This window comes from Rhinolophus hipposideros, assembly GCF_964194185.1.
Source record: "Rhinolophus hipposideros genome assembly, chromosome: 4".
NCBI lineage: Eukaryota > Metazoa > Chordata > Mammalia > Chiroptera > Rhinolophidae > Rhinolophus > Rhinolophus hipposideros.
Window position 1 is genome coordinate 99,555,871 of NC_138050.1, and position 16,470 is coordinate 99,572,340.

Sequence of the window (16,470 nt, forward strand, 5' to 3'; positions counted from 1 at the left end):
CTCTCATGTTGAATCTTGAAAGATGAGTATGTATTTGCAAAGGCTAGAGTAAGAGGAAGGGCATTCCATGAGAGGACATGAAATAAAAATTAGTGACACCAAAGGGAGCTACATGTGAGGAACTCGGAGTGTTTGATGAGACTGGAGAAATAGAAACGAAAATATTAGGACTTCATCCCATAGGTAATGGGGAGACATTTGAAGCGCTTATCTAGGGAATGACTCCCTCAATTTTGTATTTTGGAAGGCTTATTTTGGCCAAACAGTGAGGGATGACAGGGTTAGAGGTACCATTAGTTTAGAGACCTTGAGATTAATAAGGAAAATAATACAATGTTTCAGGGGCAAGAGCAGTGAAACAGAGGGAAAGTGATAGACAGGAACTTCGGGTGTGGGAGAAATCAATGGGAGAGAGAAGGCGGAGCCTGGGACAGTGTTCAGATTTCTCCTTGGCTGGGTGGATTGTGGAGACATTTACTAAGAGAATGAGACTAGAGAGAGAAGCCAGCTGGCAGGAAAGTTAACTTCTGTGTCAGTCAAGCTTAAGGTCCGTGGGACGTCTGGGTAGAAATTTCTGGTAAGAAATCGCCTTTCCAGAACTGGAGATCTGGGATAGGAATGGAAATGTATGAGTTAGCACACGGTTGGTAGTTGAAGTTGTGTGTGGATCTGGACAGACCAAGCAGCATTCGCAACAGACCCAGGGCAGAGTGGGCACTCCAACATGGAAGAAGTGGCAAGGAGCTGAGGAGGACACGGTTAGAGAACCTGGAGACTGAAGTGGCACAGGGACCAATGGTAGGGATAGTTTCAAGGAGAAAATTCTGGTCCCCAATGTCAAATGTTGCCAGACGGGTTAAAAAGAGAATGGGGGTGGGTGAGTGGGTGAACCCCAACCCCACGGTTTAGATTTCTGACGCCACAGATGACCTTTGTCAGGGTCCTCTCTGAGAATAGGAGTCGTTGCCACAGAAGTTTTGCAGAGAGGAATGAGTGGCGGCTTAAGGAATGGATGTGAGAGCAACAACAGGCATTCATCTCCCTAAGAGCTTGGCTGTGAGGTGAGGACCGGAGGCAGACTGGATCAAGCAAGCGTTTGTCATTGTTTTAGTTTGTTTTTTAAATGTGTGATTTGCGTTTGGCATGATTAAGGGCCATGGGAAGATGCGAATGAAACTGAAGGGACCTGGAAATCCAGGAGAGGGAAGAAGCTGTGAAAGCCCACCTTGGATTGGAATTAGATGGAAACCGACTTAGAGGCCAGAAGGATGATCAGAAAAGCTGTCTGTGACGTTTCCAAGAGCGGCGGAAGGTGACTGGCAGTGTCGCGAGCCCACGCTGCGGGCCAGCCCCTTTCCCTCGTCTGAATGAAGTCCTGGCATGGGGAGGCAGACCGACTCCTTCGCGGCTTTTCTTTCCAGGAAACCGTCAATGGTGGAAACTGAATAAACGAAGCACGTTCTCGAGCTTAACCCTTTTTGCAGATGCTAACGGAGCTGCAGTCTTCCTAACATCACGGAGAATAAACGACCCCTGGCGCAGCGGGTTCCCGAGCGGCATCTGCCCCGCCGGGTCGAAGCCGGTCACTGTCCCGGGTGAGGTGGTTTCAGCCTCGACGCCTGGAGGCGGGGAGGTGCGCGCCGCGCAGGCGGCGGGGCTTCGGGGGATGCGCGCGGGGAGACGCCTCCCCGGGGTCCGCCGGCCCCGCCCGGCCCTTGTCCGCCCACGCGCCGCCCGCCCCGGGCGGAGGCCGCTCCCGGCCGCCCGGTGCCCTTGACCACCCGGCGGCCGCTTTCGGTTCCGCGCCTTATAAGGCCTGACAGGGGGTCACGTGCGTCCCGGGCCGCCCGCCGGGAGGAGGGGGCGGCCGGGGAGGGGCGGGAAGGGGGAGGAGACGGGAGCGCGGCGGGGCGGAGGAAGGAGCGGGGGCGGGTTCTGCGGCCGCGGGCGGCGGCGGGGAGCGGGGAGCGGACCGCGCGGAGCCGGCCGGAGGAGGAGGAGGAGGAGGAAGCGCCGGAGCGCGGGCGGGAGAGCGCGGCGCCGCGGGAGCCCGAGGCCGCGGGAGGGCCGGTGGCTGGCCCCGCTCGGGAGCCGGGCGGCGGCCACAGCGGCCGGAGGACCTCGGCGAGGGAGGCGCGTCCAGCGGCCGCGGCGGGGTCCCGGGGCCGCGCGCTCGGGCGGCGGGCGGGCGCGATGGAGCCGCAGCACGTGCGCCCCGCGCCCCGCGCCCGCAGCCCGGCCCGGGAGGAACCGGTGGGTACCGCGCCCGCGCCCGCCCCCGCCCGCGTCTCCCCTGCCGCCCCCGCCCCGGCCGGTTCCGCGCAGGAAATGGCCCGGGATGAGGTCCCCAGCTGCTTCCCAGCCGGGGCAGCGCTTCCTCCGCCGCCCCGGCTCCTCCGCGCGCCTCCGGGAGCGCCTTTGTCCCGCAGCCGAGGTTCTGCCCCGGGGGCCGCTGGTGACGGGCCGCGGGGGACCGTTTCCGCGCTTCCTAGTCTTCCCAACTTCTCCCTGGATTTGCGAGCGTAGGAGGTAGGGGGGGCGCCCCGCCGCCGGGTCCGCGTGCGCGGCCGGGAGGAGGCCGGGCTCCCCCGGAGACCGCGCGAGCCGTCACCTGGGCGCGCAGGTCCCCGGGGCCGCCCGCCGCCCGCAGCGGGGACCACGCCTCCGGCCCCTGCGCGCCGCGGACGCCCCGGGCTTTTCTAGGGTTCGAGGGCTTTGTCAGGGATGGACGCGAAGCCAAGCTCGATTTCGCCTGGGATTCCGCTGCCCGAGCAACGCGCAGGTTGGGTAGTTTTCGGGACCGAGAGTAGCGTGTGCGTGGGTATTGTGTGTGTGATGGAGGAGGAGACGCGCGTGGGGGTGCTCTGGACGTGTGCCCTCAAACTCCTTCAACTTCCTTCCTTCCCCAAACTCGGACAGTCAGAACCACCTCACCCCCCTCCAGGGACTCTATTCCGGAATCCCAGTCTGCCTTTGCCCCGCCGTCGAGTTTTGGCGCTCCACGCCCTGCCTCGATGTGTGCTCCTCTGTCTCGGTGGAAATTCTTGACCCTCTCGGAGAAGCCTCCTCCGAGGTTTCCGGGCCCACCGGTGGTGTGTTCAGCGTGTGCAGAGGCTCTTTTCCCAGGGTCTCCGGTCTGCGCAGGCTGGCCCCTGCCCGCTGAGAGCCCCAGGTCAGGTGCCAGGCGCGCTTCTCCTTCGTTTCTAACGTGTAGCTCTCAGCTCCTTTGCCCGGAATACGTTTCTCTGCTCCGTCTCCCGACCTTTGAGAGCTGTCCTTACACGCTGGTCCTTCTGTCTGCAACTGTCTTTCCTTTTGTAAATTTGAACGTGTTGTAAGGTTGCCCATCTGCTCCTATTCTGTTGTGATTATCACGGGGGATTAAATTATTCTTGAAATTAAACATCAATTTGGTTTTGAATTTTAAATCAAAGACCATTGAGAACTAACTTCAGCGACCTGTTTTTGTGACTGTTTTACTTTTAAACTTTCGTATATGCAGTCCCTTTGGACCCGAAGACTTCAAACCAACACCAATCACGATGGAAAATACTCAGTTATATGTATTTTACTTTAGGGGGCTAATCCCAGAACTACTTTGTGGCTAGAAATATAGAGAGAAACTTTTCTTTTTTTCCCCCCTGTACATGTCAGAGACAAAAATGAAAATGCTTATTTATTAGCTTTTAAACTATAGCTAATAGAAATGTGTAAATTAGCTGTGAGACTTTATCCAGACTGCAGAACTCACCTTAAAAGTTAGATTTATTTTCTTTAAATAATGAAGGCCTTTTTATTTACTCAAAAGATATTTTATCCAGTACCTACTATGTTCCAGGACTGTCAGATGCAGCCATTAACAGCCCATCCTCATATCCTCACACAGCCTGCATTCTTAACTAAACAGAATGTCTTGTTTCCTGTATGTTGGTGGTTTACATTCAGATAGGCCAGAAAGCATCCTCACAGACCTCAGGCATAAAATAATACTTTTGATAAAGTGATTTTGTTTGAAACTCTGTGGCCATACATGTGTGACCACAAAGTCTAAGAAGTAATAAAGGGAATTCTCATTTAAGCTCTTAAGAAAAGATAAGTTATCCAAATTACTGAAAACTTACACGCACAAGGAAAATGGAGGGATATATCAGGGGAAAAAAAGAGTACTTAAATGTTTATTTTAGACACTTGGAGCAAAAGAAGGAAATACCAGGTTAATCTAAATATGTTTTGAAGGTGCACAATATTCATCAAAATCAGGCGTTCTTGAATTTTTCTTGGGCTAGTGATCCCTTTAAGAATCTTATCAAAGCTATGGACTCTTTTTCTCCCAAACATGTACCTATGCAACCTGCATATAAAAATTTTAATAAAAATTCAAGGGAATCAACAGATTTCCTGAAGCTGGATCTGTGGACGCTGAAAGACCTTGAGTTGAGAACATCTGCTTTGACTAGGAACATCTGCTTTTGACTATTTAAAGTCTGCTGTTTGGATTCAAATATAGGTAATTTTAACACTTAACTGCATACTTGTTTACATTTATGCAAAGGAATATCCAATATCGAATAGGCGATCCTCACATTACACAGATCCATGTCACGTACAACAACATACATGTAAGGATTCACTCATTCTCTTTTGATCTAAAACAAGATGTTATGATTCAGACAAGAGTAAACATAACCTTGGAATTGATGCTGAGTAATAGTAAAAGGAATAGCACTTTTTGCTTGAAATGTACCCACGTGTGGGGCTGAGAGGCAGCTAGCTGCTGGACTCATGACATTCTTATAACTGAAGATGAAATGATCTTATTTAGTTAAATGGGGACATTTAAATAATTACTCCAGCTAGGGCATTGGGCCTGAAAGAAGGTTAGCACTCAGGTTTCTGTATTTTCTTTAATGTTAGCTTCAGAATGTAATCAGATCAGTGGAAATAGGGGCATTACTTAAATTTCTAATCAATGAAAAATATTTTGGTGGTGGGAATAGGTGAGTACGAAGATAGTTAGCTGACCAACTCTTACCCATAGATAATAGCCTGGGGACAAAATGGGTCGTTAGAATTCTAGCCAAAACTTAAAAAGTATGGGAGTATTTGTCAAGTAGTTTTTAGTGGAGTAATACTAAGGTACATTATACTTACTAAAATTTGTTTTTATGTCCCAGTGATTTTTATCTAATTGGCTCTGATGAGACTATTCAGAACCAATGGAAAATCAAGAGGGAAGCATTTCAAAGGAAAAAGGGCCAAGATATAACAGAGAGGTTTTCAGTATATTTATAGACTAGGTCTAGATGATGAAAGGTTTTTGGTGTAGGTGCAGCTGATGTCACGATTAATCTCAACATATTTCTCATTCAGGTAACAACTAAGGCAATTTTAATAAAGTTTTGAATACTAAATTGTACATATGCAGCAGAGAGCTTATGATGGAAGCAGTTCTAAAGTTTGAATGAAAGCAGGCCTGTACTTGTTCAGACCTGCAGCGTTCTTTGCATGATTCTCCTTGATTAGGGATGTCAGTCCTAGATCATGAGTTTTCAAAGTGCCTTCTTGGGTTCTTCAGGATACAATGTAGACTTCTACATGTTTATAAGATTTAATATGAAACCATTGAACATGTGGGATTTAAAAGTTGCAAATGGATGTTAAACCTCTTGTTAGGAACAGTGATCAATAATAATTCAAAATATCTGTAGGTAATATGCTAATGTTCATAGAGTTGGTATGAGGATGAGAATTGGCTGTGACATACCCATCTTCAGTATATTTTTTTCAGTGGGGCAGGAAGCACTGTACAGTAGAAATCTAAGTTTGTGGTAGCTTCCCTTTCTATTTCATCCTGAATGCAGTGTCTACATGGCTGATGTCCAAATTTTTAAGTGTGTTTATGATATGTTATGTTCCAAAGATTTCAAAGTAACAATAATAAAAGAAATATGTAAGACACATCTAAGAAATTATTTGAAAATCTGAAAACATCAAGTAAGGAAAAAGTCAAGGAACTCTTGTAAATCAAAGAAATAATGTAATATACCACATTTGAAATTTGTTTCAGTTGCCATTTTTGAGCTGTATTAAAATGGTTGAAAATATTGAGTTCTTGACATTGCTGTTATATTTTTAAGGGGAGCGAAATGCATCGCAGGTATACAATATTACAGATTGGATATTCATTCTGGAAACTTCTAATTTACACATAAGACCTGAGAAGAAGCTAGTGGGTCAGGTACCATAGAGATTACTTGAAACATTCTCCTCAGTACAGATGATTGAAGAACAGAGGGGTTTTCATGAGCTGCCTTTTGTAGGAAATGACATCTCTTCATTTGCCTACACAGTATTTTCACTCTGAGCGTTGTGTGTGCCAGGAACATTGTGGAGCAGGCTAAGACTCGCTGTGCTTTCAAAGTCATAACGAAATTTTAGAAGTTGTTACAGGAATCTTTGAAGAGCAGGGATAACTGTAAGGTTCAATTTTTAGGAGGTAATGAAGACCTTTACTTTGAGGTACTAATTGTCCAGCTCTTGCACTGGAAACTATTTTAAAGTATCTTTAAGTAATCACTGTTTGAGTCAGAGTGAGAAATATATTCAGTCCTCTTCTTAAGATCACAGAATGAATAGGCATGGGCATTAAACAATGCCTTTCAGCTTAATCACTCTGCCTGGATTCTGGAAAATGTTACTATATAAGACTTAAAAACCTGAAGTGTGAATAGAAACGTGATAATTGAAAGACTAACTTTTGTTATATACGTAGTGTGGTAAAGTGAATAGAGCATTAGAATAGTAATCACATGATTTGACTTTGGTCTCAGCTGGTGATTTGGGGCCTGGCTTTCTTTACATTAAAAGAGGATTGAACTAGGTTTATTCTTTCAAAAGGTCCTTTACTACCATGTTTCCCCAAAAATAAGACCTAGCCAGACAGCCAGCTCTAATGCGTCTTTTGGAGCAAACATTAATATAAGACCCGGTCTTATATAATATAAAACCGGGTCTTTATAATATAATACCAGGTCTTGTATTAATGTTTGCTCCAAAAGACACATTAGAGCTGATTGTCTGGCTAGGTCTTATTTTCCGGGAAACACGGTAGGTGTTCTCGTATACATTGCAGAACCATTGGACCAAACAGCTAGTTTAGGATCAAGGCCACTATTTTGATTAGTTCTTTTTTTCTCTTAAAGAATCCCCCTCATAGCAGTATGTTCTTTGTAGATATAGAGTTAAATATTGCCTAGCTATAGGGCTCTTTTAAGTTTATTTTGCCCAACTCCTTCCCTTCCTATAGAAGACAGCTAAGGCTGGAGAGGTAGCGTCTGTCAATTGATAACACATGGCAGCAACATGCTCTTTGAAGATTCAAACTAACCAGTACATTTTACATTTTAGTGAATTTAATCTACAACGTGGATATAAAGTATTGGATTGCAAATCTTTTAGAACTGTTAGTTCTGACAATCATTAATGAGAGGAAGATTACAACTAAAAAAAAAAAACCCCAATAGATTCTTAAGTTTGGAGGACCCTTAAAAGGTCATGTCAACTGAGAAAATATGAATGGATCCTGAAAGGCATGAACACCCTAAAGCGATTACCTTCCAGAAAGTGTAAAGGGACTCCACCGTCTGGCAGAGACTTTTTTTGCAGTACTTAAAAATTGAGCAAACACCAGTTTGGAGTTCTCTGGGTGACAAGAGGAATGTGTCATTTTAGTCTCGTCTCCCTCAAGCCCTCCCACACCTGCACGCGTTCTTGGACGCTGTGCGTGCACGACCCGCCGCGAGGCTGCTGACACTCAAGTGTCCGCTTAACGAGCTCGCTGCAGACGAGCTGTGAGCGGTGGCTGCCGCCTGTTGATCCCATTTCCTCCTGCTCTAGGCCGGGGTAGGGAGTGGCTCTCCCAGGACTTCCAGTGTTTTCGTGCTCGGGCACTGATATTCACAGGGCTCCAGTGCATTGTTTTCTTCCAGGCAGTCTCGGTTAGCGCTTCAGCCGAGACCTTTATTTTGCATTCTGTCGTCTTGGGCTGCGTGTCCTCTCTTGTTTCTGCGCGCTCTCCACGCCCTTCCCAGTTTCCTGTTAGCCAAAGGAATCGCTCTTTCTGAACGAAAAGTTCCCAGAGCCGAGTGGAACCTCCCGGAAAATGCTCTTCTCTTCCGCGTGCGCCGGATGGGGGTGGGGGTGGGCCAGACACTGAACGCCAAGGTTGGGAGCGCAGGAAGGACCCGAGCCCCGGGCGGGGCGGGAGAGGTACGGGTCGTCGGGGGAGGGCTGGGCTCGCGAGGCAGACCCGCGCTGCGCTCATCTGTCTCGGGGGCAGAGGGCACTTTTACTGGGGGATCTGTGCGGAGGCGCGAGCCTCCCAGGAGCGATTCCGGGTCCGAGAGGTGGCGGGTGCACCCCAGGGGTCGGGAGGGAACCCCAGGCTGCCTTTCTGCCCCAGGGGCCCGCTTGCCCCTGCTGCCAGTGAGCCGCGGGCGGGCCTGCGAGGGGTGGCCGCGGAGGGTTCGCGTGTCCCCCGTCCGTCCTGGGGACCCCAGGCCTTAGGGGAAGGCGGAGGTTATCCCGTTCTCGTGACCCCCATCTTCTCGACCCGCGCCGGTCGTATTCTGGGTCAGGACCCCTGTACCATCCCGAGGTGGGTGCCAGGGGTCCCAGAGGGCCGGGCTCCACGTGCATTGTGACCACGGCGTCCCCGCTCTGGCCCGAGCGCGGAGACCCTGCCCCGCGGGGGCCGTCGGCGGAGCGGAAGATGGCGGCTGCCGGGCGCGGGGCTCCCGGCCCGGCTCGGGCACAGCCCCCCCACTGACGGCGCCGCCGCCCCCGCCGGGCGGTGCTGTGTCCCCGCAGGAGTCCGAGAGGATGGCCGGGGCCGGCGGCCAGCACCACCCACCCGGGGCCGCGGGAGGAGCGGCCGCCGCGGCCGGCGCCGCGGTCACCCCCGCCGCCGCGTCGGCGGGGCCCGGAGAGGATTCGTCCGACAGCGAAGCGGAGCAAGAAGGACCCCAGAAACTGATCCGCAAAGTGTCCACGTCGGGGCAGATCCGGACCAAGGTGAGGCGGGCCCGAGTGGGGCGTGGAAGGCGGGCGGCGGCGGCACCCGGAGCTGAGAGAGGGCGCCCGGGGCGCAGGGAGCGCGCCCGACGGTCCCGGGAGCGTGGAGAGCCGGGGGGCGGGGCCGGGGCGGGGCCTGGGAACGGGGGCGGGGCCTGGGCGGGGCCGCGGGCCGGGATCCCCGGCCGCGAGCGCGGGGCCGCCGGGGTCGGCTCCCGGGGAGCTCGGCCCGCAGAGGAGGACGAGAAGCGAACCAGCGGCTCGGCGGGAGCGTGGGAAAAAGCTGAGGCGCTGTGGAGAGTTCCCACTCGGGCACTTAGAAGGCGTGGCTTGTTGTTTGTCCTCCCTGCCGTGCAGGGGTTGGGTAGAGTGTGTACGTTGCGCAGGGAGATGAGGGCTGGTGGACCAGTGGAGCTGCATTGTCCCGCCACTTTCCCTTCTCGCGGGCAGCAGCCTGGCCCTCCCCTGACCCACTCAGAGTGAGAGGTGGGTGGGCAGGTGACACCAGACAGTCCCTTTGCCTCCTGCTGCCGTTGGGAAGGCTGAAGCCGGGGGTGGGGGCCATGCCGGCCCCAAACGATGCTGGCGGTTATCTGCACCCCGCGGCGCAAAGGGCAGGCCCGGCTTCCTCTGGTTTCTCGCTAAGCGCCCAGTTCAGATCTTACACACCCAGGGTTATTTTTAACAATGAAAAGGAACGTCCTTGTACTTTATGGAGATTAGCATGCTGTTTTACCCTCATTTATGTAGCAGGTCCTGCTGATCTGTGAAGGCTCAAAGTTTGAGTTTTCTTTTGATGGTGAACAATACGTAGCAAATGCTTACCACTGAAAGATTAGTTATATGTTCTAATTTTCATCATAGTTTAAAAACCATCCCACGGAAAGTCGGTTATCACTGGGAGCCTTTAAAGAGGAATTTGAAAAAGGGAACTAATAAAATCATTAGATTTGTGTGCTCTCTTTAAAAGTTAATTTGCAAAAGTTAATTTATTCTGTACCTGTTCTTTGTGAGAATTTATTTTTCTAAGTCTGTAGACCCCCTGTATAAAAACAGAACTTTTAATTATGTGCCTTTGGATTCATGTTTGTGTTAGCCTGCATCCTTATTTTCTGAAATAAAGGTGTAAGCACACAGAACCGTTAATAAGATTGCAGTTAGTAAAGACTCAGGGATTATTGCTTCAGTCATTGTTTTTGAGAGGCACATCTTGTAACTGCTTTTAATAGTGACGTTTTGGAATTTTATAGAATTTGTGATAAATTAAGGATATGGGGTTTAATGTGTTTCTAGAAGATTAAGGCAAAATAAGATAGGGATGTTCCAGAAAGTGCCTTTAATAATTGAAATTTTAATTTTAAAGAAGTTCATAAAACATAATAATGGGCAAAAAGGTGTTAAAAATGGTATATTTTGTATATTCATATGAAATGGTTAAAATCCCGTGCATACTTATACCAGGTTTAACTAGTAAATTTAGGTGATTTGAGAGAACATTTAGAGATGGCTCTAATTTGAATTGAGTAAAGTCAAACAATAAGTTTGTCAGGAGTAACGCTAAAATTTGTAAATTTCATGAACGCGTGATAATAGCTAAGATTATCCTCTTTAAATTTGATATTATCTCTGGTTGGGGCTAAGCATGTTTATTGAGATTCAGAGGAAATTCAAAAAGCATATTTAGTGTTAGTTTTCCATTTAAGTTTCTAATGAAAACATTTTGCCATCGTTCTAGATTAGAGACCATTACATGAAGTGTTCCTTAAGGTTCCCAAGATGTACTGAATTTCAGAAATTCTGCTTTTTACATTTGCTTGTGTAAGTGAATATAAGTTCATTAGCATTTTCATATGGTACCACCTGAGATCAGGGCCTAAAATGGCTGAGACCAATGAGCCTCAGCCTCCATGCCTGCCCCCACCCCCAGTCCAGACTGGTCACATACAGTACAGGTTTCATTAGTTAAATCTCCTTAGCACATACACTGATTCTTAGGGAAGAGGGCGAGGATCAGTGAGAGAATTCGTAGAATGAGAACTGCTAAATTTAATATTGGTTCCCATTTTTCATGTATGATTGGGATAAGAGTTAAGGGAAACCATCTTTAAAGAAAGACCTGTACCCACTCGATCCCCTCCATACGTATGTAAGATGGGAGAGCCTGGAGAAGAGGCCCCAGGACTAGCACAAGGCCTAGTGGTTTTCAAGACAGCAGTAGCAGTTCTCGCTCCTACATCCTGAAGATGTACCAAGGGGCCACCAGGTCTGACAGGGTGTGGTTACTGGTGGCATCTTTGATCCTGGTTGTGTAGCAGCCTGGAATACACACATGTACACATGCCTACATGTGCATGTGGATATGTGCTCTTTATAAAGTATTTATGCATAGATGTACAGAGGGCACACAGCAGAGTATGTTACACATAGAGAAAATATTTCTTGAATGACTGTACGTATTACACACATATATAATGTTATATATATATGAATAGAATTGTTAAAACATAGTGCTTATTTTAGTTTCCTTTAAGATCCTTAGGATCACAAAGCTATTTGGTATCCAGTTTAGCTTTGGAGTGACAGACGGCCCTTTATTCAAGTAATTACCTTATTGCAAGTGTCCTTTATTGTAAATACTTGTTAGTATTTTAAATAATTTGAATGTTAGTACAGAAAGTTAATTGTGGCATTTGAAAAGTATCCGGATTTTTCTTAATTGAAAAAGTAATACATGCATGTAATAAGACATTCAAATGGTATGAGAGGATACGGGAGAGGATCCAGAGAAAAGTAATCTCCCTCTCATCCCAGACCTTCTAGTCTCTGTTGACATTTTCTTGGTGTGCTTCCAGAAAATTTTTATGCACATACATATATTTCTTCAAAAAATACTACTGGGAGCATTCTGTACACATGTTGTGTCTTGTTTGTTTGGAAATGTAATATGGAGATCATTTCCCTAATGGAACATGCATATCTATCTTATTGTTTTTAATGATGGCAGAGTATTCCATTATATTAGGTTGAACTAAGTGCAGTTGCTATGTCAGTATGTCAAAAATGGTCGAAAGTAGAATGGTATTTGCCAGCGGCTGGGAGGTGGGGGAAATGGGGAGGTGTTGGTAAAAGGGTACAAACTTTGAGTTATAAGATGAATAAGTTCTGGGGATCTAATGTACAGCATATTGACTATAGTTAATAATACTGCATTGTCTACTTGAAATTTACTAATAGATCTTAAGCGTTTTCACACACAAAAAAAGGTAACTGAAATGACGTATATGTTAATTAGCTTAATTGTGGTAATCATTTGACAATGTATGTGTCTATCAAATTACCATGTTGTATACTTTAAGTATATATAATTTTCTTTATCAATTATGTCTGAATAAAACTGGAAAAAATGGTGGAAAAGGGAAGTTTCATATGGTTCAATCTAACGTGGTATGTCATCATTTAATTAACCAGTTCTTTATGGAAGGAAATATGGATTATTGTAGCACAACACTAATCTTGGTTTTTTCTCAGTGGATGTGATGACTTTTTAAATAAAGAATAAGACTGGCATGCTTTTAAAATTAGCGTGGTTAATAAAATCCTCATGTATGTTCTAATGCTGTCCTAGCACCCCCATATTATATACTTTTTTCATTTTCCAATTTTTTCTTGTTTTTTTTTGTCCTTGGAGCCTTCTGTACTATTTTTATCTTTCTCTGTTTTTCAATTTATTCCTTTCTCTGTATCACCTTAGCAGAATTTCAGGTAGTCTCATCTGAAATCTCATCCAGGTGCTAAACACTGGATCATTCTATGGCCGCCTCTAGTTCCCCGAAGGAAAAAGAAATCACTTATATACACAAGTGGAAATAGTGCTGCTGTGGGAAGGCCAAAGGGAGCTGTACCTTGTCATCTCTTTCTCTCTCTTTCCCCTTGGCTATTACTCCTGAAGTCTTAATCCTGTCTGAAGGAGGAGGTTGATTTTTACATTCAGATTTACTGTTGTGGAGAGTTTCCTAGGTATTTCCTGAGAATGAGACATTCTGAAACAACACTAATACAAACTGATGGTTTTGAACATGAGTGTGAAGGAGGCTTTGCTGGTTTTCCGTTCATCCATGAATGCTGCAGCCTTTCATCTTGCAGGGAATGGCTGGAGGAATGTTGGTCGGGTTTATCAACTAGGAATGTTCATGGGTCATAAGCCAAAAACGGTTATAAACAAATGGGAATCATCTTGGTGACTTTTTCTGACTTTGAATCATCTCTGCCAAGGTCTTGAAGCTTCATGTATCAAAAATACCCTTTAACTGAGTTTATTAATCGTCTCCCTTTTTTGACATGTATATGTTTTCCTACAGTTAATTTTGAATGTCCATGAATGAATCTCTAAATTTAGGTAAAACATACCTAAACAGTGGAAAGCTACTCAGAACTTTGTAACATTGTTTCTAGATTAAGACATCTCATTAAGCTCATTAAGAACAATCACCGCATTCTTCAATTAGTATCTTGGTTTTAATTTAACATGAAGGATGCATTAAATAAACTCTTTTACCTTTATGATGATAAGTCAGTATATGGAAGTATTGATTTGCAGTGTTCACTGCTTTATGAGATGCAATTTGTGCAATTAAAGCATTATCTTTTACCATAAACTGTAGGTACAGTAGATTAGGGAAGACTTGCCCCGCCTTTTTCAGATTGTAGATGGCAGCCCGTTAGGGGGTCATGTTGGCTCACAGCCAGCATTTAAAACAGAAACTGCGTAGATTAGAAAATATTATTTAAAACTTTTACCCCCAGTTCTGCATGGGAACACTGGATTGGGCAATGATCCAAATAGGACGAGAAACGGAAACATGGCCAGAAGATTGTTAAGAAATGAGAACAAAGTAATATTGACAGGTTTTTTGTTTAGAAACTCAATATGATGTGAGAAGCAAGTAGGAACTTTTTACATTTTGATAGGTGATGAATAGGAAGATATCTTGAATAACAAGAATAATTAATATTCATTTAGGGCAGAAATTAGCTAACTTTTTCTGTGCAGGGCCAGATAGTAAATATTTTCAACTTTGTGGGCCATAAAGTCTGTTTCAAAATCACTAATCTGTAATGTTAGAGTGCAAAAGGAGCCATAGATAATACTTAAGTAAGTGTGGTGGTATTCCAATAAAACTTAATTTAAGGACACTAAAATTTGAATTCATAAAATTTTCATGTGTTAAGAAACATTCTTTTTTAAAAATCCATTTAAAGATGTAAAAACCTTCTTAGCTTGTGGCTGTACAAATTTAGGTGCTAGGAGGGAATGGCCGGTAGGCTTGGCTTGTGGGCCTCAGGTTGTTGACCCCATTCTGGATGATGGAAAATTAGGTTTGCAAAGCTTGTGAAGTTAAGGTGCTGCTAAATACCATCAGGATTTAAGGGACCAAATAAAGCTAGAATTCAATCCATTTAAAAATCTCATCTTTGTAGAACATTTTATTTTTAACTTGGTTTGCGTCTTTGCTTCCATTTTAATGTGAACTAAATATAGACTGGAAACTTTGAGTCTTGGTACAGTAATATATGGTATAACAGCTTTCTTTCCATTTTGATTACAAGTTAAACATGATATCCCATTATTAAAGATAGACATAATAAATAATTTACTAAAACCTTTACATATAACTTAAGATGCATTATTTGGAAGTATCTAAATTTAGAAAGCTTTCACTTAGTTTAAGGTCACATGTTTGCTGTTGTGGTGGGAGTGATGAAAGGTTATATGAAACTACTATTGTAAATGACTCTGGGCTCCTTTCTGTTTCCAGGGTGCAGTGTTTCACTCATATTGGATTCGTTAGGCTTTACTTACTCAGGAAATGTGTTTATAAGCAAAGGTTTTAATTAAAGAGAGTTTGTTTTATGTCTAAAAATAGATCTTTAAAAAAGACCATGACATGTTACATTTTCTCTTGGCAAATTTGTTTGGTCTTGTTGGGTACCGAATATTTTTCTCTATTTACTTACTTGAAAACACATTTGTATTTTTGATTTGGTTAAGTGACTTAACATTAATAACCATTATTGGTAAGAGCCTGAATTGAGGATTCCATGGACATTGTTTCTACTTTAGATTGTTGCTCAGTTTTTTCCAACAAACATATATGGTAATAATTTCCTTTCCCTGTGCTTTTTGTTAGGAGGGTATTTAGAAAACTGTTAGGTTCTTGTTTTATATTAGGGAAATAAGATTAACTTTATCACATGTGGAGCTGGAATCTCGAAACTTCTTACTGTGCCACTTGATAACCAGGACATTTTCAAACCACCAGAATGTAATTTAGCACAATAAATCTTTTTTTATGTAAGTTTGGAGCATGTATGTTAGAAATTAAAAAAAACACTTTTGTACTTAGCATTTTATCGTTTACACAGCGGCTTCGTAATACCTGACCTTATTTAACAATTGCATAAAATTATCTGAATTTTATCAGTGTTAAAACTGAGACCGAGTTTGAGTATCTGCTGAGTAAACAGCAGGGCTGGAACCCCAAAGCAGGACTTCTAACGGCTGTACCAGTAGTCCTTTGCACAGTGCATACAGGGGATGGGTTCCAAATGCTTTCTTTCAGGAGTGCCATAAGCTTCTTGGGTTTTGAACCTTTACATGTTACATGCGCAGGTTTGCATGTATGCAGGCTCTGTCCTCACGTCTCTGCCTCCCCCCTCCACCCCCTCCTTTCCCTTGAATTGCCCTTCTCCTCTCCCTCCCCTTTTTCCTCCTTCCTGCCCTGTCCGTTATTAATTTGTTTAATCTGTGAGCCTGCCTCTCACCAGGGTTTTAGGTTTCAGAATGCCTTTTTGCATTCAAATCCCATGTTTTTTGTGTGTGATATGTTTACAAGTCTATGTTTGAAAAGTGAATTTTGGAATAAAAAATTTTAGCTGAAATTTATATTAATTTTAATGACTGTTAGCAAAATCATGGAGTTACTTTGAAAACATGTTTAGAAAGCCAAATTTAGAAGAAACACGTATAGGTATCTTAACTCCTCAAGTAGGTTTTCGAAGACAACTGTTAGTTTCACTTCCATAAGTTAAGATGCTATTTTTAAAAGGTTATGGTACAGCGTTCAAAAGAATGATGTAATTTCCACTTGGCCTATTAAGCAGAGTTGAAGAAAAACTAGGAGTAAAATTTAGTTTTAATTAGCAAAGGAATGAAAAGGACATTTTTGGGGACCAACTTTGTCCAGTTGACTATTTGGTTTAGATAAGAAAAGGTGCCAGGGTGTGTACCTGAGCAGGCAGACTGTTTTGGGTTGGATTATTCGTACAGACTCATATAGTACTTAACATTATGTTACAATGTAATGTGTATGACTATGTCATGTCTGTAGTGTGTGAAGC

General features: G+C 44.8%; 1 protein-coding gene across 6 annotated transcripts in view; it reads left to right on the forward strand.

Moving 5' to 3' along the window:
- Nucleotides 1–2,153: 2,153 nt before the first annotated feature.
- Nucleotides 2,154–16,470, forward strand: part of DGKH (diacylglycerol kinase eta) — a 164,304-nt gene continuing 149,987 nt past the window's right edge. For 4 of the 6 annotated variants that reach the window (XM_081046610.1, XM_081046612.1, XM_081046615.1 and 1 more), the window contains exons 1-2: nt 6,073–8,268; nt 8,869–9,072. In XM_081046610.1, the coding sequence (XP_080902736.1) occupies nt 8,188–8,268; nt 8,869–9,072 (285 nt within the window). In that variant the 5' untranslated portion in view covers nt 6,073–8,187. Of the gene's footprint in view, nt 2,254–6,072; nt 8,269–8,868; nt 9,073–16,470 lie in introns of those variants that run through there. The other 2 variants (XM_081046611.1, XM_081046613.1) reach the window with 1 other exon arrangement.